The 24,895-nt window shown below is 54.0% G+C and overlaps 2 protein-coding genes across 2 annotated transcripts; one reads left to right on the top strand and one right to left on the bottom strand.

Moving 5' to 3' along the window:
• Positions 1 to 3,993: 3,993 nt before the first annotated feature.
• LOC135326976 (olfactory receptor 14C36-like) lies at positions 3,994 to 4,929 on the top strand. The gene has a single exon (XM_064504617.1). The coding sequence runs from the start codon at positions 3,994 to 3,996 to the stop codon at positions 4,927 to 4,929; it is 936 nt and encodes a 311-aa protein (XP_064360687.1).
• Positions 4,930 to 8,982: 4,053 nt separating this feature from the next.
• LOC135326970 (olfactory receptor 14A16-like) lies at positions 8,983 to 9,918 on the bottom strand. Its single transcript, XM_064504611.1, has one exon. It carries the CDS (start codon positions 9,916 to 9,918, stop codon positions 8,983 to 8,985), a length of 936 nt encoding a protein of 311 aa, XP_064360681.1.
• Positions 9,919 to 24,895: the final 14,977 nt, after the last annotated feature.

The following is a 24,895-nucleotide window of genomic DNA, read 5'->3' as shown; positions in this document are numbered from 1 at the left end:
TTGCTGCCCCAGGTGACTCTGAAGCACTTTGGGGCCTGTGACAGAGGTGAAGAGGATGTCCAAGAAAGACAACTGCTGCTAAAAAGGTCCGTGGACACAGCATACCCTTTGATCTAGCCACACTGTGGACATCATTAGCATGTTTGCTGTTCATACCATCAGCAGGAAAGAAGGTTCAGGAAAAAGAGAACCGTCAGGGTTTGAAAGCACAGGCACATGAGCGGAGACTCTGGTGTGATGGGTCTCCCAGTCCTGCCGCACCCTGGATGTAGCCGGGATGGACCTTCCCTCCATGCCATGGTGGTGGTGTTGGGTGTTCAGCTGCTGGCACACAGGCCCCGAACCCCTTTGAGAGACCCTGTGGTGTCTGACCCGTACCCCCTCCACCAGCACATGGCTTTCCTGGAGGTCCTGTGTGGTATGTGCCAGCCACATGCAGTTGTGTTGCCACCCCAGGCACCTGGCACAGCACTAGAGGCCTTTTCGATTCCCTTAAAATGAGAGCCCTGAATTAACTGGAGTATCTGCAGTGCCAAGATGTGCATGTGTCTTAGCTCTGTAGTGACTTGAGCTGTAGCATATACAGCTGACAGCCTAGAGAGCGACCTGGCTCTCCTTGTGGTGAACTCCTCCTTTTGGTCAGCTGAAAAGCTCTGTGGGCGTCATGGAAATGCATGGCTAAGGACAGTTCAGATGACAAGAAATTTGGTGTAGATTCAGGGGGCCAAGCAAACCTGTCCCACCTCCCCTCTGGCTCACAGCTGATGCTCAGGCAGGATGTGGGTCTCTCAGCATTGCTCCATCAGAGCTGGCAGACACACACAGATGACTTGGACCAAGCCTGGAACCTCAGCCATCACCAGGGGTTTGGATGCAAGCCACTGACTCCCTGCTCCATCCCTATTGCTTATCGTGGGAGCTCAGACAAGGGGCTTGCATGTAGGCCCCTCTTCTGTGCACACCTGAACTGAGGCAAGAGGAATCCCACCTCCTTGGGTTTGTGGCATGTCTGGGAGGCAGCTGGATCCCCCTCCTGCCCAAGGCCTTCTCAGCTGAGATTGAACGCCTGCATTCCCTCCTCTGAATCACTGCCCTACACCGGGGAAAGGAAGCCCGCTCTGTCACTGTCTTGGTCTGCTGCCTGGTAGTGGGACAGCAATAGGGCTTGACAGAGGGGAACATTTCCACCCCTCGCCACCTCTGTCCTCTGACAGGATAAAGCACGCTGCTGAAATCAGTCTCTCTCCACAAGCCAGAGAGGGACTGTAGGTGGTTAGCACACTTCCAAGAGCATTTCCCGGAAGGGACCCTGCTGCCCCTCAGGAGCTGTCAGCCTCGGAGCCCCAGGAAAAGCTCAAGGGAGCCCGGGGCGGGCAGAGAAAGTCACGTCTTTGGCTGGGCCTCTGCTCCTGAGTGGGGACAGTCTTCACAGAAAGAGGGAGCTCATGGCAACCTGGCAGCACTGCCCAGACACAGCTGTGTGCAGGAGCAGCTCCTCTGCAAGGAGCAGCAGGGCTGCGGGCACTGCCTGCTGCTGCTGACATGAGCTGAGAGAAGGCAGCGAGAAGTGCAAGGCAGTGTGGAGTGGGAGGACAGAGGAGAGCTGCTTGTGGGAGAAATCTTCACAGCCCTTTGCACGGTAAGTCTCTGGCTGCAGGGCAGTGCTACTGAGGTTCCTGGAGGGGTCTTCTGAACCCAGCCCATCCCATGACTGATAGGACTTCTAAGGATCGCTCTTCTGGTTTCTCCTGTGCAGAGAAGGGAGAGATGCTTCAGGGCAGGCATTCCCTGCCACACCGTCACAGGGACAGGGCAGCCTGTTACCTTTCTCCCAGGGATGGCTGCAGGGGTGTGAAGCTGGGGTGTGCACACGGGTCTGCCCAGGACTGTAATTCAGGGCAGTGTCCCTGTGTGCCCAGGGCAGTGGCTGTGCCACCTACAAGGGGCAGCACTCAGCCTGTCTGGGGAGCTCCCCACGGTGCTGCAGGGAGAAGCTCCGGGTGAGAGGGGCGACCCCCAGCAGGGCAGGTTGAAGGTTCATTCTGCCTTTGAGAGTGCTGCATGGCTCAGGGCTGCTCACAGCTCCAGCTCACCATGAGGACATTCTGAGAGTGGCGTTTTCAAGAGGACTTGTCTCTGCATGCTGGGAATGGAAATGCAGCAGTCAGGTTTAAACAAGCCTCTTCACCACCTCACTGAAGGATAAATAGGTTTGCGAGGAACCTCAGCAAGTGCCTACACCACCCCTCAGCCTACAGACAGCACCAGCATCACCTTGCCAGTCTCATCAGAGATTCTCTGATCTGCTCTTTAACACCTGGAAACAGGGAACTGCCCCTGGGCAGTTTCCTGCTGCTTGGAGGTTTCCATAGGGCTGAGCTGAGATCCCAGTGGGTGGGAAGGGGTCTGTGTGGGGACAGAGGAAGAGCTGCCAGCAAGGACATTTGCAGGCAGCAGAGAGATGGTCAGACAGTGAGAGGAAACTGCTGCCAGAAACCTCATGCGAGGCTGGGATGCAGGAAACTCTCTGCCAGCCCCTGCAGTGCAGATGCTTTCCCCTCAGCAAGCCCCCTTCACCTTTCCTCTGCCACCCAGCAGAGCCCTCTGCCCTCAAAGCCATGGGATATTGGACAGGAATTTCCTTTCTGGCAGCCAGAGCCCTGGAAGAGGATAGGAGCAGCTCTCCTGTCATGTGTCCATTTCCTAAAACATGACAAAGGGGCTGAGAACAACCGCCCTGTGATGTTTCCATCTGGGAGGTGGTGTGCACAGCTGGGTTAGGGGAAGGCGTTCCTCCATGTCCCTTTCTCTTTCTGTCTTTGCCAGCCTAGGCAGAAGCATCAAGATGGTGTTCCTTGCTTCTCTCCCTGTCTGGGCTGCTCTTGTTCTTGCTCGTGGGCTTTCTGGGGAGGAAATTTGCAGCTACAGAGTGACACAGACGCTTTGGTTCCTGCTGCAGAGTTGTCTCCAATGGAGGGAGAGGACGAGGACCCCTTCTTGCCTTTGGGGCTCAAAGCAGCACAGTCTGTGGGGCTGGGCAATGAGCTGATTGTCCGTTCAGGAGACCCCACCTTTAAGACACTTGACCCTCCCTGCGGTGTGCTGCTGGGCTGTGTGCTGCCCTCGAGCAGGGCACAGCTCTTCTGTAGGACATGTGTGATAGCTGAATGTCCCATGCAGAAGCCACAGAGGTGCTAAGGAAATGGCAGTGCTGCTGGGGGTGGCTGTATGTGGGCATGTGAACTAAGCACTGTGTGTCTTTGTCCAGAAACTGGGTGCTGAGTTCTCCCTCCACAGCAGAGCCAGGTCACAGAGTCCTCCTTCTGATCATTGGAGCCATGTGCTATGTCACAGCCTCTCCTTCACTCTTGGAACATCTGAGCTGAGAAAGGGAGGTGACTTTGGAGATCTGTGCTTTGCAAGTGGACACCACTGTCAGCACAGGTGGTCCCCTAGCTGAGAGAGGTACACACCCAAGGCAGCTGGGAATGGGACTGATGGGGAGACCAGTGTGCTGGCTCTGTCCTAGGGCACAGGGAGAGCTTTTGCCTCTCAGACCTCACTAGTCTTCACACTGAGAGCAGGGGAAAGGGTGCATATTCCTACCCTGCAGAGCAGACAGACAGACAAACACAGCCCCAAGAGTGAAGCTGTTGCTTTTGTGGTCAAAATGCCTTAGAATTGGATTTGAAGATGTTAAACAGACTTTCTACTTTATAGCAGGACTGACCCCTCTGGAGCCCATGGGCAGAGGACCCTGCTCCTCATGGCACACTCAGCTAGCCCAAACTGGAGCTCCAGACAGAGAGCTGAACCAAGGTCTTGCCGAGGAGGAGAAAAGCAATGTCTCTGTGTGTGTGCACGCGCGTATGTGTGTGTGCGTGTTGGTATGTGGGGGATCTGAGAAAGGGAAAGAGTTTTGATCAGAAAAATCTCTCCTGACTTGTCACTGTTTTTCCTCCCTGGACAGTCCCCAAAGCCCAGAGGGAGAAAATGTCCAACAGCAGCTCCCTCAATGAGTTCCTCCTCCTGGCATATGCAGACACAAGGGAGCTGCAGCTCTTGCACTTCTCGCTCTTCCTGGGCATCTACCTGGCTGCCCTCCTGGGCAACGGCCTCATCATCACAGCCGTAGCCTGCGACCACCGCCTCCACACCCCCATGTACTTCTTCCTATTCAATGTCTCCCTTCTGGACCTTGGCTTCATTTCCACCATTGTCCCCAAATCCATGGCAAACTCTCTGTGGAACAGCAGGGCCATTTCCTACTCGGGATGTGCTGCCCAGGTCTTTTTCTTTGTCTTCTTTATGTCAGCAGAGTATTGGCTTCTCACAGTCATGGCCTACGACCGCTTTATTGCCATCTGCAGACCCCTGCACTATGGGAACCTCATGGGCAGCAGAGCTTGTGTCCAAATGGCAGCAGCTGCCTGGGCCAGTGGTTTTCTCTATGCTCTCCTGCACACTGCTAACACATTTTCAATACCACTCTGCCAAGGCAATGCCCTGGGCCAGTTCTTCTGTGAGATTCCCCAGATCCTCAAGCTCTCCTGCTCAGATGCCGACCTCAGGGAACTTGGGTTTATTGCAGTTAGTATTTGTTTAGTCCTTGGGTGTTTCATTTTCATTGTGGTGTCCTATGTGCAGATCTTCACTGCTGTGCTGAGGATCCCCTCTGAGCAGGGCCGGCACAAAGCCTTTTCCATGTGCCTCCCGCACCTGGCCGTGGTCTCCCTGTTTGTCTGCACTGGCACATTTGCACACCTGAAGCCCCCCTCCATCTCCTCCCCAGCTCTGGATCTGGTGCTGGCTGTTCTGTACTCGGTGGTGCCTCCAGCAGTGAACCCCCTCATCTACAGCATGAGGAACAAGGAGCTCAAGGTGGCCCTGAGGAAACTGATTCAAGTGGTAGTAGTTCAGCAGCAATAAGCTGCCCATCTCTCTTCATGAATCATTTCCAATTATCTCAGGCAACTCTTCTTTTGAGTGTTCTGTCTGTGGTTTGTGCAGAAATGTTTGAATTCATCCCACTTCTCCAGAGACACAAACCCTGTCTGTCTGACTGAGAGGCCTTCTGCAAATCTGCCCTTCACCGTGTCTGAGCTGGCTTCCGAAGTAGCATTCCTGTAATAAAAGGGGATTTGCTCAGTACTGTGCCTGAAGGCTGGGCTCTTCTTCCCAAGCTGAAGCCAAGACTGTGCTCAGGGAATTGCACTCAAAAAGGCCCTGTTGCTGTGCCTGGGTTGTGCATGGGCTACGGGGCATCAGCTCGTAGAATGCTGTGTTAGGGAACACGGGCTGGATTCAGCTGTCCCTTGTGGGTGCCCAGTGCCCCTGGAGAGGGTGAGTGGTCAAGAGGTGTCTGCCGGGGACTGTCCCACATATTACAGGGCTGGTGAGAGATGCCCATGCTGCTGGAAGGGGATATGGAGCCACCTGGAAAGCACGGGGGATCTGCAGGGCCAGCACGTGCCTGGAGTGGGCCGTGAATGCTGCTGGGGAGAGGGGCTGCCCAGAGGGGCTGCAGGCAGCCAGGGTCAAGGATCTCTGGTCATGAGAGCAGTGGAGACATGGAGTGCCTGGCCTCCTTTTCCTTGTGCCATTGCTGGCCCCCAGGTGTGGGGCTGATGGGGAGGCTGACACCCCTCTCTGCCCCCCAGCAGCTGCTGTGCCCTGCAGAGGGGCTGGGGCTGTGGGGTGAGTGCCCAGAGCTCTGCAGCCCCCTGCCACAGGCACTGCTGTGGGGCCACCCCAGCCTGGTCTGCTGTGCTGGGTGGGCTGGGGAGAGGGCAGGGGAGGTGGGGAGAACCGGGGAGGGTCTGGGCTGTGCTGGAAAGGGCCTGGAAGAGGTAAAATGCCAGCAGGCAGCTCCCATGCGTGAATGGTGCCCAGAGCATGGGGAGGAGCAGGGAGATTGGGGCAAAGACCCCTGCCCTCAGCTGCACAGATGGGACACCAGACAGGCGATGCCTTTGTGGGCAGCCAGGCTCCAGGTTCAGGGTAGAGGCCAGGTCAAGGGTAGGAGCGCCGGGATTTTCATGGGCTTCCAGTGCAGCCGTGACTGTGGTGAAAGCAAGTGGGCAGAGCCAGGCACACGCATCTGCAAAGGCTGGGGGTGGGAAAGGCAGTGTGGGGCTGGGGAAGGCCCTCCCTCTGCTCCCCATGGGGAAGAGAGTCCCCAGGCGATGCTAGACTCTGCTTTGGCTGATGGGAGGGGAGCACAGGGCAGGGTGGAAGAGGCAGACGGAGCCTCTCAGGGTGCATGAGGGAGTTTTCCAAAGCCCGGGGCTGAGCCAGGCACCTTTGGATCTTCCCCCTGACGCTCTCCCAGCTGGGCTCATTCTACCCTGCCCTAGGAGCTCTCATCCCCCTGCCAGCCATGCCAGAGCAGAGGTTAAGGAGCAAGAATTCATGGAGCTGCAGAAGAATTGTGGTAGGAAGGGACCTCTGGAGGTCTCTAGTCAACCTCTCACACCAAGCAGGGCGGGTTGGAGCCCTACAGTCCTGCCTGGTGATCACTGGACTGTGCCTGACCCTGGTTACCATCCCCAAACCGGCTCTGCTCTTTTTTTCCAGGCACTGGGGGATGGCACCTCCCATCAGTGGGGCACTGCCCTGCCTGCCTTGCCAGCACCCTTGACTCCTGGCTCTGCATCCCACATGGAGCAGCCCCGCTCTTGCTGCTCCTGACAACATACTCTTTGTAGCAGGATCCCTGTCACAAATGGTGCATAAACACTCGAGCTCTGACACAGAAAAGCCTGCTCTCCTAACTATGCATCATAAAATCAGACCCAAGTGCCTGTTCTTGCTCCTTCATCCAGCTAAGACTCTCTGTGCAGTGTTACCTGGGTAAGGGCTCCAAATCCAAAGCCCTCCTTGCACCTTCAGATTGACTGTCAGGCAAAGGTTGCTGCTGTGGGCATACGCGGTCACCTTCTGTACCTACAGCCTTCTCTGGGATCTGCTCAGTCCCAACTTCCCTTGCCAAGGCTTTTGTGACTGTAGTGCGGAGGCAGGTCCAAGGTAAAAATGAGGAGTCAGGTCAGTGGGATGGGCACAGGGTCAGGTCAGGATCCAAGAGGTGCAGGCGAGTGTCCATGGCATAACTCAGGTCAGGCCCAAGGACAAGGGCAGCAGCTCCCTGGCAAGGGCTCAAGGCCTTGCAATGAGGCTGGTCACTCTCTGCCTCCCCTGCTCTTGTGCCCAGCAGATCCCCCTCCCTGTCTGCCTGCAGCCCCTCCGGCAGCTCCTGCTGCCCCAGGGACACAGCAGCCTGCCCCAAGCTGGTGCACAGAGAAACCTGTTTCTCATTCTCGTTTCCTATCTCTGAATGCTGCCCTGCTCCTCTCCTGGGACATCCCTGCTCCCCAGAGAGCCTTTCCCAAGTCAGTGTGTCTGTGCTGGCCTGGCCATTCCTGCACCCCTGCCCTGTGCTCCCCGCAGGGCCCCAGGCTGGTGGTGCTGCTCTGCAGAGCGAGTGAGCTGTGGGGCCACGGGGTGACTCCTGACTCAGCTCTGGCCATGCTGGTCAGGGCAGGAATCAGACCCAGCTGGACAGGGATCACCACCACTGATACTGCTGGCACCTGTCTGTGCTCATGGATGGTGCTCAGAGTGACCCCAGGGCACCTGCAATGGCAGGAGATGTGTTTGGGTGGGCACTAGCTCCAGCCTGTGGTGTTTCACTGAGGCTGCAGGAATCACTCTCCAGTGCCCCTTCCCTGGGCCTCCTGGGTCCCCACTGCCTCTGTGGGGATTGTAGAGCCCTCGTTTCCCCCTACATACCTGGATTTAGTGCTTTACCTTCTGGTTACTGCACCATGGACCATGCCTCACTTTGTGAGGCTCCACTCACTGCCCACCCCCAGGCACACACTGTCCCTGGAGATCCTCTGAGCTCTCCTGGGGGCTCAGATTGCCCTCCAGAAGGATGGGCATCTCTCATCAGCACTGTCACCTGTGGGACAGCCTGGCACAGGCGATTCAGAGACCATTCCCCATCTCCACCGGCACTGGTCACCGAGAAACAAGCTCTGAATCCAACCCTCGGTCCCTAACAGATCACCCAGGGACTCTGAGCTCATTCCCCAGAGCCCATGGAGTTTGCAAGCAGAACAGCAGACCCTGCAGTGGTGCAATCCCTTGAACATATTTTTGACTCCATCTTCTGAAGAAAGGCCAGACTTCAGGCACGTCACACAGGAGAACCCCTTTTATTATGGAAATGTTGTTCTGGAAACCAGGTCTGGCATAAGGGTGCCCAGGGCCTGGTCCTGCCTGAGCTCACAGAAATGCACAAGGAAGCACCATGTCACAGGAGCGCTTAGGCCATGTACACACACGAGAGCACAGCAGGACATTGCAGCCCCCACTCAGAGGCTGCAGCAAGGATATGCCTGCTGTGGCAATGTAGGGATGGTCCTGAGGAGCAGAGGGTCTGTCCCCACAAGCTGTGTCCAGACTCTCCTCCCTTCTGCTCCCACTCCGCTGTGAATGTTGAAGAGGGAAAGGACCAGCCCATGGTGACAGCTGTCTGCCACCCTTGCAGGAGAAGGGTGTGAGATCACACCCTGAGTGTGCCTAGGAGATCTGGGCTCTCCTAATGGACATCGGACTTCTGGTCTCACCCTGTCAGTGCTCATCTGAGCCTTGCTCTGGGCCTCTGAGCATCCTTGGTGTCAGTGCCGAAAGAGACACTGCAAAGGGAAACCCATTGCACTGGGGGCATCCGAGGGAGCTCAAACTAGTGGGCTCTGAGGTTCCCCCACCTCTGCTGATGAAGGGGGAAGCCTGGCTTCCTGTTTCAACATGGTCTCTGGGTCAGATTCAAAGGAGAGATTCCAGAGCAGACATGACATGTACTGGATAGTTTTCTTTGTCTTTTACTGTAGATGTAAAAGAGAAAAGTAAGAAAGAAGTAAATGCACAACACACACCCTTGATGCCGGATATCCTGGTGAGTGAATGAATGTGGGACAGCTACTGGTGCTGACCTTGTACCCATCGGATCACTTTCCCCAGGGCATCCTTGAGCTCCTTGTTCCTCATGCTGTAGATGAGGGGGTTCACTGCTGGAGGCACCACCGCGTACAGAACAGCCACCACCAGATCCAGAGCTGAGGAGGAGATGGAGTGGGGCTTCAGGTGTGCAAATGTGCCAGTGCTGATGAACAGGGAGACCACGGCCAGGTGTGGGAGGCACATGGAAAAGGCTTTGTGCCGGCCCTGCTCAGAGGGGATCCTCAGCACAGCAGTGAAGATCTGCACATAGGACACCACAATGAAAATAAAACACCCAAAGAATAAACAGGCACTAACCACAAGAAGTCTGACTTCCCTGAGGTAGGAGTCTGAGCAGGAGAGCTTGAGGACCTGGGGGATTTCACAGAAGAACTGGTCCGCAACATTGCCTTGGCAGAGTGGTATTGAAAATGTGTTAGCAGTGTGCAGGAGAGCATAGAGAAAACCACTGGCCCAGGCAGCTGCTGCCATTTGGACACAAGCTCTGCTGCCCATGAGGTTCCCATAGTGCAGGGGTCTGCAGATGGCAACAAAGCGGTCATAGGCCATGACTGTAAGGAGAGAAAACTCAGCTGAACATAAGAAAAAGAAGAAAAAGATCTGGGCAGCACATCCTGCGTAGGAAATGGCCCTGGTGTTCCACAGGGAATTGGCCATGGATTTGGGGACAGTGACAGAGATGGAGCCAAGGTCAAGGAGGGAGAGGTTGAGGAGGAAGAAGTACATGGGGGTGTGGAGGCGGTGGTCGCAGGCTATGGCTGTGATGATGAGGCCGTTGCCCAGGAGGGCAGCCAGGTAGATGCCCAGGAAGAGCGAGAAGTGCAAGAGCTGCAGCTCCCATTTGTCTGCAAATGCCAGGAGGAGGAACTCGTTGAAGGAGCTGCCGTTGGTCATTTGGTCCCACTGGGCTTTCGGGACTGTTTAAGGAGGAAACGACATTGAAAAGGTAGGAGAGATGTTCCAAGGAAAAAACAAGTAACATTTCTCTTTGAAAACACCACATTACTTCTCTCTTTTTTGGGAGGATCACTGGGCAGGTACCTTGCGTGAGCTCTGGTTTGTGGTGGCTGAGTGTGCTGTGAGGAGCAGAAGCCTCTGCCCATGGGCTGCAGAACAGTCAGTCCTTCTGCACAGTAGTGGGAACATGGGAACAGGGGTCAACAGCTCTGATACAATTTCTGTCAAATAAAATCTATTTGTCATGTGGAATGGCTTTTCAGTGTTTTCACTACCTGCTCTAAAGAATGACAGCTGAGGAAGAGAGTTTTAGGGAAGTTTTAATGATGTTTATTTTCTCTGAGATGTCCTTGTCATCCCTGGGGAGTGTTCCTCAAAGGCAGAAATTCTCAGCATTTCTACTGTGAGTCTTTAAAAACAAAAAGATTCACTGCCACTTGGTACAGAGTGAGGACAGCTTGTCTGTCTATTAGCCTTGTTCCCAGCTGTCCTGTGCTCACACTGCTTTGAGCTGGAGGAGCATCACTCTCATACATTGCCCTAAAAAACCCCCATCCACTGCTAGGAGCAGAGGAGTCCAGTTTCAAAACCACAGCTGTCCAACCCTTTCTCCCTTTCTCAGGGCACCAGGGGGAGGTCTCCACACTCCCCTTCTAGCCAAGGACACACAGGGCTCTTTTCAGCTGCCTGTATACAGTTTCCCAACACCATTTCCATACTCTCAGCATCTCTACAGATTCTTCATGGGTCTCTCGGACATCACAGAGATGCTATGAGGCAGCGGTGTCCTTCTGGAGGGCAGCTCAAAGTCTGGCAGGACATGACCGGGAATGGTCAAAGGACCATCAGGACTGAGGATGGGCTCTCCTTAAGGGAGAGTCAGCTCAGTTCCCAGCCCCACAGACTGCATTTTCTGGAGTCACACAGGTTAGAAGGAGGCTGTGGACACCCCACTCCCAAGCAGACCCCTCTCTTGCACAACTCACAGAGTCAGTGTCAGAACTGCAGCTGAACCCGACCCCCCCGACCCCCCCCCAGGGAGTGACGCCAAGGAGCCCCGAGAGAAAAACAGGAGCAGCATGGAGCAACATCATGATCCTGCTGCCAAGGCAGGCAAGGAGAGAGAGACAGATGGGCACTTGGGAAAGCCTCCACCTTACCCAGCCGGGCATGCCACCTCACAGACGGTGACATCGCAGGGCAATCGCTCTCAGCCCCTTTGTCGGGCAGCAGTAAGCAGGCCCGTGGCAGGAGAGAGGCCCCTCTCCTCTGCTGGAGGTCTGGCTGCAGAGCAGGCGGCTCATGGCCTGCACCCCATGGCTGTCAGGGCAGAGGCTCTGCTGGGTGGGAGGGGAGATGTGGGAAGCTTGCGCAGAAGAAGCTGTCTGCATTGCAGGTACTGACCAAGACTTGCTCAAATCCATTCTCCCATGACGATTCTGTTGGCAGTTCCCTCTCATTCCCTGCCCATCTCTGCTGCCTGGAGCTGTCCCTGCTGGCAGCTCTTTCTCTGTCCCAACATCTTTTCCTGGTCAGTGCTCACAGACCCCATCCCACCCTCTGTGTGCTCAGTTCTGCCCTACAGAAACCTCCCAGGACAGGGCACTTGCCAGGGTCATCTCTGTGCATGCACGTCCTAAGGAGCAGGTCAGATAAACTCCTATGAGGCCACAAATGCTGTCTGTAGGCTAAGGTGAGGCTAAAGCAGCTCGATGAGATTTCTCACAGACCTATTGATCTCTCAGAGTGAAGGTTCAGGAGTCCCAGTTCCTTGACAAACCACAAAACTCTTTCTTTTATTCTCCCTGCCAAAATTAGGGAACTGAAAGCGCAGATACCAGAAGGAAATCTCCTTCTCTTTTAGGTAGCCCTTCTCTTGATATTCCTCTTGAAAAGAATCCTTGGACATGTCCTGTGCATGAGCTAGAGCTGTGAACAGCCCCGATCCACTCAGCACCCTCTCAGCAGGAGAATTAACCTGCCCTGCTGGGTCGCTCCTCTCACCCAGAGCTTCTCCCCACAGTGCCATGGGGAGCTCCCTGGGCAGGCTGAGTGCTGACCCTCACAGGCGGCAGAATCACTGCTCTGAACCTCTCTGAATTACAGCCCTGCCCAGACCTGAGGGCACACCCAGGCTTCACCCCCATGCAGCTGCCCCTGGCAGGAGGGAGCAGCATGCCCTGTCCCTCTGATTGTGTGGCAGGGAATCCCTGCTCTAAAGCATCTCCTCCTCCTATGCACTGGAAGAACGGGGAGAGCAATTCGTAAAAACCCATCAGTCATGGGATGGGCTGGGTTCAGAAGTCCCCTCCAGGATCCTCAGTAGCGTTGTCCTGCAGCCAGAGACTTACCATGTCAAGGGCTGTGAAGGTTTCCCCCACAAGCAGCTCTCCTCTCTCCTCCCACTCCACACTGCCTTGCACTTCTCTCTGCCTTCTCTCAGCTCATGTCAGCAGCAGCAGGCAGTGCACGCAGCCCTGCTGCTCTTGGCAGAGGAGCTGCTCCTGCACACAGCTGTGTCTGGGCAGTGCTGCCAGCTTGCCATGAGCTCCCTCCATCCCAGGAGCCTGGCCCCACTCAGCAACAGAGGCCCAGCTGAAGGCCTGAATTTCTCTGTCCCTCCTCCTGGGAAACGTTCATTGAAGTAGACTAAAATAATCACTGTTGGTTCACTCTCTAAACACTGAAGGCAGACTGATTGCAGCATTACAGTTAGTCTCATCAGAGGATGGTTATCTGAAAGAGGTGGAAACGTCCCACTGTGGATGTCCCTATTTCCATCTCTTAACTAGGCAGGACACCTACACAGGGACAAGAAGGGAGCTCATTGACACATGGTTCAGGTATTGATTCTGATGAGTCTGTTGAAGCATCGTACACCATGTTAGAAGCCCCTGAGCAGCAGTGGGATTCACATCCCTCCCGTGAACTCCACAAACACACAGGAGCTGAGAGTCCCCTTCCCCAAGCTGAAGTGAGCACAACAGAGGTGTCTGCATGGGAGCTCCTTGTCTAAGCTCCCACTGGAATCACTGGAGATGGAAGGTGGGAGTCAGTTGCTCACACACAAACACCTGGTGACAGTTGAAGAGACAGAGGTGGTGCAAGACATGTGCCAGTGTCTGCTTGCTCTGATGGAGCAACTGTGAGACCTGCATCCTTCTAGAGCATCAGGTGGGGGCCAAGTGGGGAATTTCCATGGCCAGCTGTAATGACACTAGATGCCTAATGCTCCTACTAAAGCTCCACTCACCATGAAGCAGAGACACAGGCAGACCTCTACAGCCCAAAAAGCAAACAAAATTCATTGCAGACATGTGATTTAAGGACATAAGATAGGCCATAGGCAGGGACCGTGTCAGATGCCTGGGGTGTCCAGCGCAACCACATGTCTCTAGCACATACAGCATGGCAGCTACAGGAAAACCATGCCCCTTTGGAGTGGTGCTGGGCAAGTGCCCCAGGGCATCTTGGGTTTCCTACCTGTGCCCAAACAACTGGATCCCACCACTGCCTTTAGGCCAAGTCCATCCCATCTACATCCAAGTGTGCTGCATAAATGGGAGGCACATCACACCAAGGTCTCCGCTCTAGTCTCTGCACTCTCAGACCCTCTTGCTCTCCTGTCCCTGAACCTCTTCTCACCCCTGGATGATATGAATAGGGAATGGGCTAATGATGACCTCAGGGTGGCCAAATCACAGGCTGTTCAGGACCAGGGACTTTCTTCAGTGGCACCTTGTCCTGCCTGCAGATCAGTTCACCTCTGTCACAGGCCCCACGGTGCTGCAGAGTCAGCTCAGGCAACAAACCCCTCTCCTGCCATTTCAGCACAGCCCAGCTCTGTTTCTCCCTGGCCTTGGGCACTGCAGGGTTTTCCCTCTTAGTGGGAACCTCCTTTCACTGTTACATTGCCGCCTGTTATCTATGCCAGCAGGTCTCTGCTCCGAAGTGGGACCATCGTACACACGGTGTCCTTGGCTCTTGCTAACCAGTTTCACCATGACCAGTCTGTTCTCTGTGCCACAGCTGAGGCTCTGTAGCACAAACATATGCAAATGCATATAGCCAGGGCACAGCCAGGAGCACAAGCTGTCACAGGACTGCAACATCATTGGAGTAACTGAGTTGTGGTGGGATCACCCACATGACTGGAGGGCGCTCCTTGGAGGGCACAAGCTCTTCAGGAGACACAGTCAGGGACAATGAGGAGGGGGGATGCCCTTGGTGTGAAGGGGCAGCTCAGATGTGTGGAGCTCTTCCATGGAAGAAGCAAGGCTTTGGGTGAGTGCTTGGCTGCAGTCTCCTTTAAGCAAGGTGAACAAGTCTGTGGATCACGGGCCCTGGTTCTTAGGGTGGTGGTGGTGGTGATTTTCATGTCCCAGACATTAACTGGAAGAGCAAACAGCAGAGTGCAAGCAGGCCAGGTGGTTTCTGGAGGGCATCAGGGACAACTTCTTAGCACAGGTGTATGATGGGACCATACTCATGATACTTCCTTGTATCTGGAAATTTCAAACAGGGAGGAACTGATCAGGGATGGGATAGGCAGTGGCAACCTTGCCTACGGTGACCATGAAAAAGTAGAGTTCCAGATCCTGAGTGGAGTGAGGAAGGAGAGTAGCAGAGCGCAGACCCTGGACTTCAGAGGAGCAGACTTGGGCCTGTTCAGGGGACTGGTGGGGGATCCCAAGGGAGGCAGCTCTCAAGTGCCCAGAAGCTCTGGAAAGCCATCAGGTCTTTAAGGACAGCACCTGCCACACACAAGGATGGTCCACCCCAATGCTTAGTAAAACTACTGGACATCTTGGGAGATCAGCTTGGCTGCATTGGGAACCCTTCCTGAAGATTTCCACTATTTCACCATAGGAGAACATTGACATTAAAATTAGCCAATCATCTGAGCTGATGAAAGTGTACTCATATTTTTGAAATGTTGAAAACAACTCTTCACCTTTCCAGGCTGAGCTCAGGTGTCCAACCACAAGCACCCAGTGGCACTTGGAGAGGCCCTGGTGTCTCTGAGGCACCTGCCTGGGCCTGGCAGCTCTCACATGTTACCTGCAGGAGACTGGAGCCCCTGGGAGCTGCAGAGGGAGGCTGGGCAGAGGGGAGCAGGGCACCTGCAATGGAAGCACATGTCCATGACCATATGACTGCATCCCACCCCAGCTCTGAAAAATCACTTTCCCACGGCAATAAGAACACACAGAAGTTTCAAAAGCTGAAAAGTGTAAAGAAACATTTTTTTTTTGCTTTAGATAATTTTTAAATTTCTTTCTTCTTTCATTTCTATTGACAGTTTCTAAGGATTTCTTTCATAATAAGGCCTGCACTATTAAAAATGGTACCTTTCCGTCTCGCACAAGTCCAGTACCCTCAAACCACTCCCTGCCCAGGATCATCCTTGCAGCTCCTTGCTCTTTGCAGAGAACGAGTTGCACCATGAGATGTTGTGCACTCACAGCTGATAGAGGAAAGCAGGCTGATCAGCTTCAGTGAAAATGCTCTAGTTATCTATACCCTAATTTGCACCAATCTCAATGTACCTGTGTTAGAGTGATGTCCTAAGGAGTCCCTACACATCTAGCCACTCTCCCTTCTCATTCCCCGCATGGTCATGAAGTGTGACTCCATTTGAGGTGACAACAGGGATGGGGATTAGCTCATTCGATGCCAGACCCCTTTAGTGCAGATGTCTCTGGCTAATCCAGTTGTCTGGACTTCTCTTTCTAGTCGATGGAAATAGACCTGCCACTGAGAGATGTGGAGATGCTTCTCCTGGTGACCAGCTAATGCTCCAGAAAGGTTCTCATGGTTCCTGGGTCACATTTCCCAGCATCACACAAGAACACAGCTACACAGGGCATCTCAGGCAGCAGTGGCCTCTGTGTGTGCCTATAAGACCCTTAATGTAAAGTTCTTGTCACTGCTGAAATCTATACAAAAAATAGCTCTATGCAAGAACTGAAAGAAATATTTGTTTTCAGAACTTCAAATATTCTTTATCCATTCTAATGACTATTTTCTTTTTTTTTTTTTTTGATTCGCAGCAACATACGAATGCACTACAGAAATCATTCTACATGAGTTCACGTTTATATATATGTACATGTTCTTCTTCACGATACACTTCTTGGCAACACTCTGAATGGAGAAACTTTGTTCTGAGAAACTACTGTATTCAAATTGACATGTCTCCTCTCTCTTCCTCTGCCTCTCTGTCCTCTCTTCCTCTGCCTAGTCTGTCTTGACAGAGGCCTCATGGCCCCTCTGCCCCCCAGGGAAGTCTCCTGGGGGATCCTGCCAAGCAGATCCTGAATTAGCTGAATCACCTACCAGCATGTCACCCAGACTGCTGTGTCCTCTTATCCTTCCTACAAGGTCTCCACCGGCTCATCACCTGCTCCAAGGCAAAGGTCTCTGCACTCCAGCCACCCCTTTGCACAGAGCACACCTGCACCTCCTCGCCACCCCAGCCTGCCTTCCCCAGGAGCCCAGTTTCATGAGGACAAGAAGAGAATCACACCACCTCTCATCCCATCAGAGATGATATATGGGCAGGAGGATGGGGAGAGGCAGGCAAAGGGGACATGGCTGCAGTGCTGACTGTGAGGTCACTTCCACTGCAGCTGCCTGATTGGCCCTCAGCAGATGTGCTGGCCAGCACACTTTGTGATGTCATCCCGTGCCTCAGAGAGCCCACCCAGCAGCAGTGACAGACCTGGGGAGGGGGTGACAAAGGTGACAGGGACCCGTCTGGGTGCTGATTGTGAGGGCACCTCTGCTGCAGCCACCCCACCAGCCCACGGCTGCAGGCAGGCAGGCACGGCTCATGGCCACCCTGCTCAGGACTAGCCCTCTGGAGTGGACCTGCCACCAAGCAGTGCACAGCTCCTCACCTAGGTCTCCTCAAACCCCAACATGCTGTGCCCGTGGCCCAGAGACACCATGGACATTATCTGGAGGCTTCCTTTGGCAGCTCAACCTTCCCAAAGTAGCGCATGATGTATTATTACCAGCCAGAGGGGCATTTTATAGTGTGTTACCAAAAAGGAACCACCTTGCAGTCTCCAATGCAGTTTGATAATGGGTGGGTGAGATGAACTGTGCAAGGCCTCCTGGCACAGCCCTGCACCACTCTAGAAGGAATGTACCCTCACTTGCTTTTATCCAGACCTCACGGCCAAGAGGGCACCTTTGTCCAAATTAACCTCAGATCCACACTTGGGGTGTCATCTCGGAGAGGGTTCACTTGCAAAGAAGAGTCCATGAGTGAGCCAACACCCAGGCTGTGCCCAAGCCGATCGGGCAGGAGCTTCAGAACCTGCAGGCCTCAACCAGCTCAGTGACACACTGCAAAACGTGCTCAGCTGAGTTGGACACCTGATCTGTCAGGTCAGAAATGACTCCCCTAGAGCAGAGAGGAACACGTGGAAAGGTGAGGAACATAATTCTGAGGGGGCTTGCAAGTTATCTGCACAAAACAACTTCAGCTGTGCAAGCTGATTCTCCGCTATGACCCCTGAAGTATTTGCTGCTGACTTGCAGGAAAGTGCTTGAGCATCACAATTCACTGTAGTCACTGCACATCTGGGAGAAGTGGTTTCAAAGAACAATTATCTTCTGAAGAAATACTTTGTCTTTGGAAGTTTCCCTTATTATGCCCATTTGAAAAGCTAATGATTGTGACAGTGCCGCTTGAAGTAGCGCCTCTGAGTGCTCCACTGTGGCAAGATCATATCCTGTTTATTTTGTGGATGAAAGAAGTCCCACATGATCTAAACTGCTCTCTGTGGCCTCCTGCTAGATGTCAGCCCCTGGATGTCCCATGTCAGAGCCCAGGGCAGTGCGCAGGGTGCAGGGAGCAGCAGAGAGCCCTGAAGCAGTGAGGCCTTCAGCAGGAAGAGCTCAAGACCCTCGCTATAATTCCCTGGATTGAAGGGGAGTTAATCGGATGGTTCAGTAATGGCTAATTGGGGGATACTACCGCACTGTAAACAAAGAGTTTCTAGGGTGCTGCCACATGAGAAGAAAAGAGTGTCTGCACCAATTAGGTATACGGCAATATTCCCCCTTAGCCTTTGCTAATAGGAGAGGTGACTGCTATACCTCTAGCCTAAGAAAAAAACACCTGTGGTTGGACAGCTCTCAGAAGTGTTAACTTCAAGAACCTTCAACAAGGAACCCTTTCTGAAAGATGACCTCTTGTACTCCAAATACTCTAAGCTGCATATTTCTATGTATTTCACAGTCTATGTGGGATTTCTGGCTGCAGATCCTGGCAAGAGCTGAGGAAACTCAGGGCCTGAACCTCAGTGCACAGAAGGCAGCAGGCTGCCAGCATCCCTGGCTCTCGCCACCAGGGCAGCCTGGGCCCTGCGAGCCAAGTCACCTCCTCCCCTCCAAGGGCTCCCCAGCTCCCCAGCCTGGCGGCACTCCCCACACACAGCACTGCTCTCTCCAGACACCTCCTGCCATGACAAGTACCAAGACACTGAAGCCACCACCCATCCCCAGCACAGGGTACCCCACCACTGTGACACCCCCACCCCCCACCCCTCGCCTCACACAGGTAGCCAGCCATCATGTGCCTCTGCAGCAGGGACATGCAGGGCACAACACCACACATGGCAGCAGCCAAGTGACCTGCAAAGGCCCCAAAACACACACAGACCAACTCTCCAGCCCTGCCATTCGCTTCCAGTCCCCCAAGACCTTCCAACATGGACGCCCTCTGAACAGTCCCTCACAGCCCTGCACTGCTCACTTCCCACCTCCAGGAATCCAAGGACAGAGATGTCCTTCAGCTCTTGGGAGAAAAACCTCAGAAGCTCCCTGGTATTTTGATGTGGAAGAATATCCCGCAGCACACAGACACATAAAATCAGAGATTACTGATGTCACTGCTCACACCAGAACTTCACTCATTTAGCAGCATAAAAACTCTAGCTGGACTCCCTCATCCACCGGCAGCAGGCTGTAAGCCTATACTTAGCAAGAAGTGCATGGTTAAAGTCCACGTCTGCATTCACCAGTGAAAGTCATCCACATTTTAAATGTAGCCCTATTAATGCATGATGAGGCAGCAGAAAAACATTTGTGACAGATGGTGTGCAATATTATTGTCTACTTCTGCTTGATTTACTAGTTGCATCTCTATCCTGCTGTAGAGCTCTGCAGGTGTCAATCCTTCCTCCCGGCACACTCACCAAAGCCAGGAATGACCTCACCACCACCATCCAAGCCATGGGCCTTCTCCTGGCCTATCAGCTGCTCAGACAGAAGTGACCTCACAAGTCCATACCCCCACCAGGTTCCTGCTGATGGTCTAAGGGCTTTAGAGGCAGAAGTTTCCTTGAAAGAACTACCCCAGCCATGAACATGCTGCTGCCCTACCAGGTACTCTGACCCGCAGCCCCACCAGCCCCACTTGCACCCACTCTCACCCGCCCCCTCGCTCCCGCCCCGCTTCCAGATCTGTTTTTCCACATGCTGCACTCTGATTGGCTGACAGAGCCACCAGTCAAGCCCATCCCCACCCTCTTCCTCACTCCAGCCAATAGAAGGGCAACACTGGGGTGTTGCCAGGGAAACATTGCACCCTGCTGCCCTGGCGGCCAGCTCTGCCCCTCCCCTCCCCCCCTCCCGTGGTGGGGCACCATGTTGTGGGGGGCAGCGTGGGGCGCAGCAGGGCCTGGGGGCAGCCCGGCACCATGTGCCAGGGCAGTGCGGGGCCCCGGGGCCTGGCCGCTGCCCCACAGGGGCTGGGCTCTGCTGCAGGGGCCTCGCGGGGCACCTGGCTGCCCTGTGCCCAGGGGCCGTGCCGGGTGCGTGGGAGCAGCCCTGGGGCCGGTGCTGGTGCCAGCCCTGGCGCAGGGGCCCTGGGCATGGCCGGGGCTCCAGAGCCCATGGAGACCATCCTGCTGCCCCAGGGCAGGGCAGGGCAGTGTCCTCTCGCCCCTTGACCCCAGCGGGACTCTACAACAGGGCTGTCATGGCAGCCCCCACCCTGTGCAGCCACCCCCACAGCCCGGGATCCACAGCCTTTTTTACAGTTAACAGTCTCTGTGCGACCCCTCAGGAAGGAGCTCCCAAAGCCCTTACCCTTGGTGGAGAGCTGCAGGAGCACTGGGAACAAGGAACTGTGGTCTGGGCTGATGGTGGTGGTCCAGCAGTCCTCCATCTCACTTGTCCCCTTGCCTTTGGCTCAGCTCTCCAGATGAGGAGGAAGGATGCCCTTCCCGTCTCATCACCGAAAAACTCCTCTCCAATGTGCCCCTGCTCCTCTGCCTGTTGGTGAGGGGCTCCAGTGTGGCTCCCATCTTGTCTCCTTGCCACGGAGTGGCTCCAAAGGGCATCTGTGGAGAGTGCACAAGTGGTGCCCAGCAGTGGCTGGGCCTCTCAGGGAAGTGAGAGCACCACTGTGGCACCGGGGAGACCTCCCTGTGATGCAGCACATCCCACTGTGACCTCAGCTCGTGTCATCAGGGGGCTCAGGAGGTCACTGCCATGGAGGTGGCACAGCCAGGGAGAGAGCAGAGAGACTTCCCGTCATGTCCTGGAAAGCAGTCACCTCCCTTCGCCCATGTTATTTTCCAGAATTTGTCTGATAAATCCTTCAGGAACATCTCCAGATGGTGCCAAAGGCTGTGAAATATCTCAAATGGGGCACTAGAGACATCACTTCTGCACCCCTGCACTGACAGGTCTCTGCCCTGGGCAGACCTGTGTGGGAATGCAGGCCTTCAGGGCTGGTTTAAGGTTTGGCATTTTTCAAAGCCAGGTTCAAAGTCACGTGAGATGAAACAGCACAAAACCTGGCCACAGGCTGAGATGCTTTGGTGAGCTTCAAAACTGGTTTCTGTTGTGGGTCACTCTTTTTGTAGAAGTCAGATTAAGGACAACATGGAACAGGACAGAACCTTCCTCTTTTAGGCACCAAAGCAGGCTCTTTGTTTTTAAAAGTCCTCAGCAAGGTTTCTCTGTCTGTGGGGCTTAAGATGAAGATGATATGCCAGAGAAGAGCAAAAGTGCCCTTAACACCCATCATCTGGAGGGCCAGGACAGGGAGCAAATCTGGCAAAGTTTTGCCTTTTCCCATGCATTTTGCTCAGCTTTCCTGCTGGCTGAGCCTTCCCTGAGCCTAGGGAAAGTCACTTCTCCTGCCTGAGTCTGTTTTGGGCCTTGGGCTTTTCAGTGTCCCCTCAAAGCAGTGCTTCTTGCCTGGGGGTCGCTAAAGCCTCTGGCACCCAGGACATACCCAGCCGCCACCCAAGGTCTCCTGAGGGGCTTTACAGCCCTGGCACCCTGGATCTCCCACAGTTTGGACCCTGGGCATCTCAGGACATGCCCACACACTGCAGGGCTGCTGTCCAGGCTCCAGTGCAGAGCCTGTAAGGCAGTGCAGTGCCTCAGGACCTGCATTTGGGCTCATTCAGAAGTTTGTGAGGTGACCGTCTACCAGCTCTGCAGCTGCTGAAGCTTGAGAACGTCCCTACAACCAGCCTTCCTGCTCCTCCTAGTCTTTGCACAGTCCTAGGGTGACTCTTGCAGAAGGGAGACTCCATCCCCCTTGAAGGCTGACAGAGATGGGGCTTTGCAAGTCACTGCCAAGGGAAGGACTCGTTTACTTCTTTGGGTTGCTCATCCAGCCTGTGGCACCACCTCTGTGACGCTGTGAGCCCAGCTGTGCACCCTGAGGTCTCTGCCCTTTCTCTGCCCTGTCTCCTGGGTGTCTGCCCAAAGTCTTGCCAATGCACCAGGGCCATGGGAAGTGTTGCTTTGGAGAGCTCACTTGAAGCTGTGACATGTCGTGGAGCTGAAGGCCTGATGGAGACTCGTGTGGGACGTGGCCATGCCCCCACGGCCCCTCCTGCTCCTGGCCCGTGGCTCAGGGAGGTCTCTGAGGAGAGCAGTGGGTTTGGTGTGGGTGGGCTGGGTTTCCCTTGACATGCCTGAGTCCTGCCTGGGTTGCTCTGAGGGCCCAGGAAAATCCCTCTTCTCTAGGGGCTTGCCTCAAGGCTTTTCCAGACTTCTGTACAGAAACACAGCCTGGTCCAAGATGCCCAAGAGCAGCACAGCCCCCAGCATGGTGCAGGACCCCCAGGAGCTGTATGGCTCTCCCTTCTGTTTCCTCACGTCCTGATTAAATTAACAATTTCTAACATGCCCTTTACAGCACAATCTCTGGACAGTGTAACACTGTAACTCCTTCCATTACTTTTTGTTCATTCCCATACCGCACTGCTGATTTGCACTTTTGGGAGTTTAAAGCTTGCTCTGACTTTCACTAGTTTGTTCCTCTGGGCAAGTCCTTCATTCTGTTTCTCTCTAGCATTTCCCATCTATTCAAAAGATTTCTAGTCAGGCTATCCCTTGTGGACCTCACTGGAGGCAGCTTGGAGTTAGCATGCAGTTGAGGATTGTAATTATTTTTAGGAAACTGCATCATGCTTTTATTTATTTTTTTCTTTTCCTTGAAATTTAGAAAAATTCTTCTGTGTCTATTTGCAGCTTGTTCTCTAAGGCAAGCAGGTGGGAACTGGGGCATATGAGCTGCAACATTCAGTTGCAGACGTCAGTGGAGAAAGGTTTGACTTTAACAGGAGTGATGCAAGTCCCAGGTCGCTGATGAGGGCAATGGCAGGGTTGGGGAGATGGGGAGGAAGAGTGTCCACACAGTGTCTGACCTCCAGGACACTGCTTTTCCTACATGTCCACACTTCCTTAGGAGACACTCTGGATCTATATCATTTGGAGAATGTTGCTGTCACTTATTGTGAAAGCTGAAAAAGAATACTAATCATAAAAACCTTAAAAAGCAGAAATACCTTTACACTATGCTCTAACTGAAGTCACTATCATTCCGCTACACTGCTGAAACCAATTAGCCATACATTACTTGAAGAAAATTATAGAGAGAGACGTGGTTCATCGGGGCTTTTTGCACTGTAATGAGCCCCAAGGTATATGTGGTGCTGAGTCCATGAACCTCAGCTATTGCGAGGAGATGGAGCAAAATGTTCAAGTCAAAGTCAGAAGCAAATCCCAAACTGTTGTAGAGCGTTAATAGATCCCACTGAGGGCCATTACCAGCAAAGACTCACTGAGGGCTGATGAGAGCAGAAAATTGTAATCACCGGTTACAGGTAGGCAAAGGAAATGTGCAGGTGGCTCTGGTACCATGTTAACCCTTGATGTGTTTTTCAAGCAAAATGGCCAAGCATGGACACTGAGACCCTGGGAAGGGAGATCCTTTCCCCCATGTGTTTTCCATGGTTCTTCCTGGGGGCAGTGTGCAGGTCGGGGTGTGCAATGTTGAATGCAAGACAATGACCTGAGACCTCCTGGGCTCCCCAGGGGACAAGGGGACAACGAGGCCTTGGTGTCTACTCATAGGCCTCGGTGGCAGAGACACTAGCCATAGCAAAGGGGACAAAGACCTCAGTTCTTTTGGAGGCTTTCAGCCTTGGCATTGCCCTCGATCATCTCCACCACAGGCTGTCCTAAGCTGTCCCAAAGCTGTGCCTCTTTCCATGCAGCCTGTAGACACCCCAGCTTCTTGCAGACACCCCAGCTTCCTGTCACTGCAGGATCTGCCCACTGTTTCTGATGTCCCTCTGTCCTTGCTGGCTGCTCCTTGAAACACAAAGCCAGGGGCTGATCACAGAGTCCCTCTCGGTGTCCTGTTGTACCACAGTGCTACCCTATGAGTGACATTCTTGTCACCTGAAGCACAGTCAACCTGCAGTTTGTGGCTCTTCCCCCTTCTCATGCTGCTTCCCACTACCAAGAAAAGCTCCAGCATCTCTGAAACCGCCCTGTCACAGGCAGTCACAGGCAACGACTGTATTGGCCTTAGCCTCCACTTCAGCAGACTAAAGCAGCCCAGGTCCCTCAACCTCTCCATACAGGCCATGTGCTTCATGAGGACAACCCCATCTTGGCAGACCTCCTCTGGACCCTCTCCAGTTGCTCCCCATTCCTCCTGCACTGGGTATCCCACTCTGGGACACACTGTTCCAGACATGGCCACAGCAGTGCTGAGTCGAGGGGGATAAGCACTGCCCTTGCCTCGGTGGCCATGCTCTTCCTAATGCAGTCCTGTATGCAGCTGGCTTCATTTGTGGTGAGCACGCATCACTGGCTCATATGGCATCGCTCGTGAGGTCCAGGGCCTTCTCCTCATGGTCACTCCTCTGCTGGTCAGGTCTCTGCCTGTCCTGATGCACGTGTTGTTCTGCCCCACTGAGGAGCCTTTCAAACAGGACAGGATGTGGGGTATACCTTTGCATATCCCACCTTTACCTGGCTTCCCAATAAAGCATGACCCATTCATGAAAACCCTCGGAACTCCATCATCCAAACAGCCTTTTGCCCATCTGGATGTCTACTGCACATCCACTACTCTCCTTTCCTCCACAAGTGCAGGTCTTCTATCACATCAGGCAATCAGGTGGGTCAGGAATGGTTTACCTTCAGGAAATCCATGCTGATTGCTCCCAGGCACCTTCTTCATGTGCCCAGAAATGTGATCTGCGAAGATTTGCTCCATGACACACTCCTCACCAGAGTGAGGCTGAATGGCCTGCAGCTCCCTGGTTTGTTCTTGGGGCCTTTTTGAAGATGGGCACAGCATATTCCTTCTTCTCCTCATTCAGACCTCCCCTGATCTCCACAACCTTTCAAAGATGACAGAGAGCAGTCTTCCTGTCATAGCAGCCAGCTCTCTCCATGTCCATGGATGCCAGCCTTCCAATCCCAGAGACTTCTATGGGATGACTTCTAGAGACTTATGCACTGCAGGTTGGTTTTCTCCTCAGGACTCCTGACTTGAGCCCACAACAGCTGACAACAGCTCAGGAGACCTTGTTGGTGAAGGCTGAAGCCAGGAAGGACTTGACTTCCCCAG

Source organism: Dromaius novaehollandiae, unplaced genomic scaffold, assembly GCF_036370855.1.
Source record: "Dromaius novaehollandiae isolate bDroNov1 unplaced genomic scaffold, bDroNov1.hap1 HAP1_SCAFFOLD_41, whole genome shotgun sequence".
Classification (NCBI taxonomy): Eukaryota; Metazoa; Chordata; class Aves; order Casuariiformes; family Dromaiidae; genus Dromaius; species Dromaius novaehollandiae.
This window is presented reverse-complemented; position numbering and strand designations above follow the sequence as displayed.

Excerpts from the sequence above, each read along its gene's own strand:
- LOC135326976 (XM_064504617.1), top strand. The coding sequence starts at position 3,994 with ATGTCCAACAGCAGCTCCCTCAATGAGTTCCTCCTCCTGGCATATGCA.
- LOC135326970 (XM_064504611.1), bottom strand. The coding sequence starts at position 9,918 with ATGACCAACGGCAGCTCCTTCAACGAGTTCCTCCTCCTGGCATTTGCA.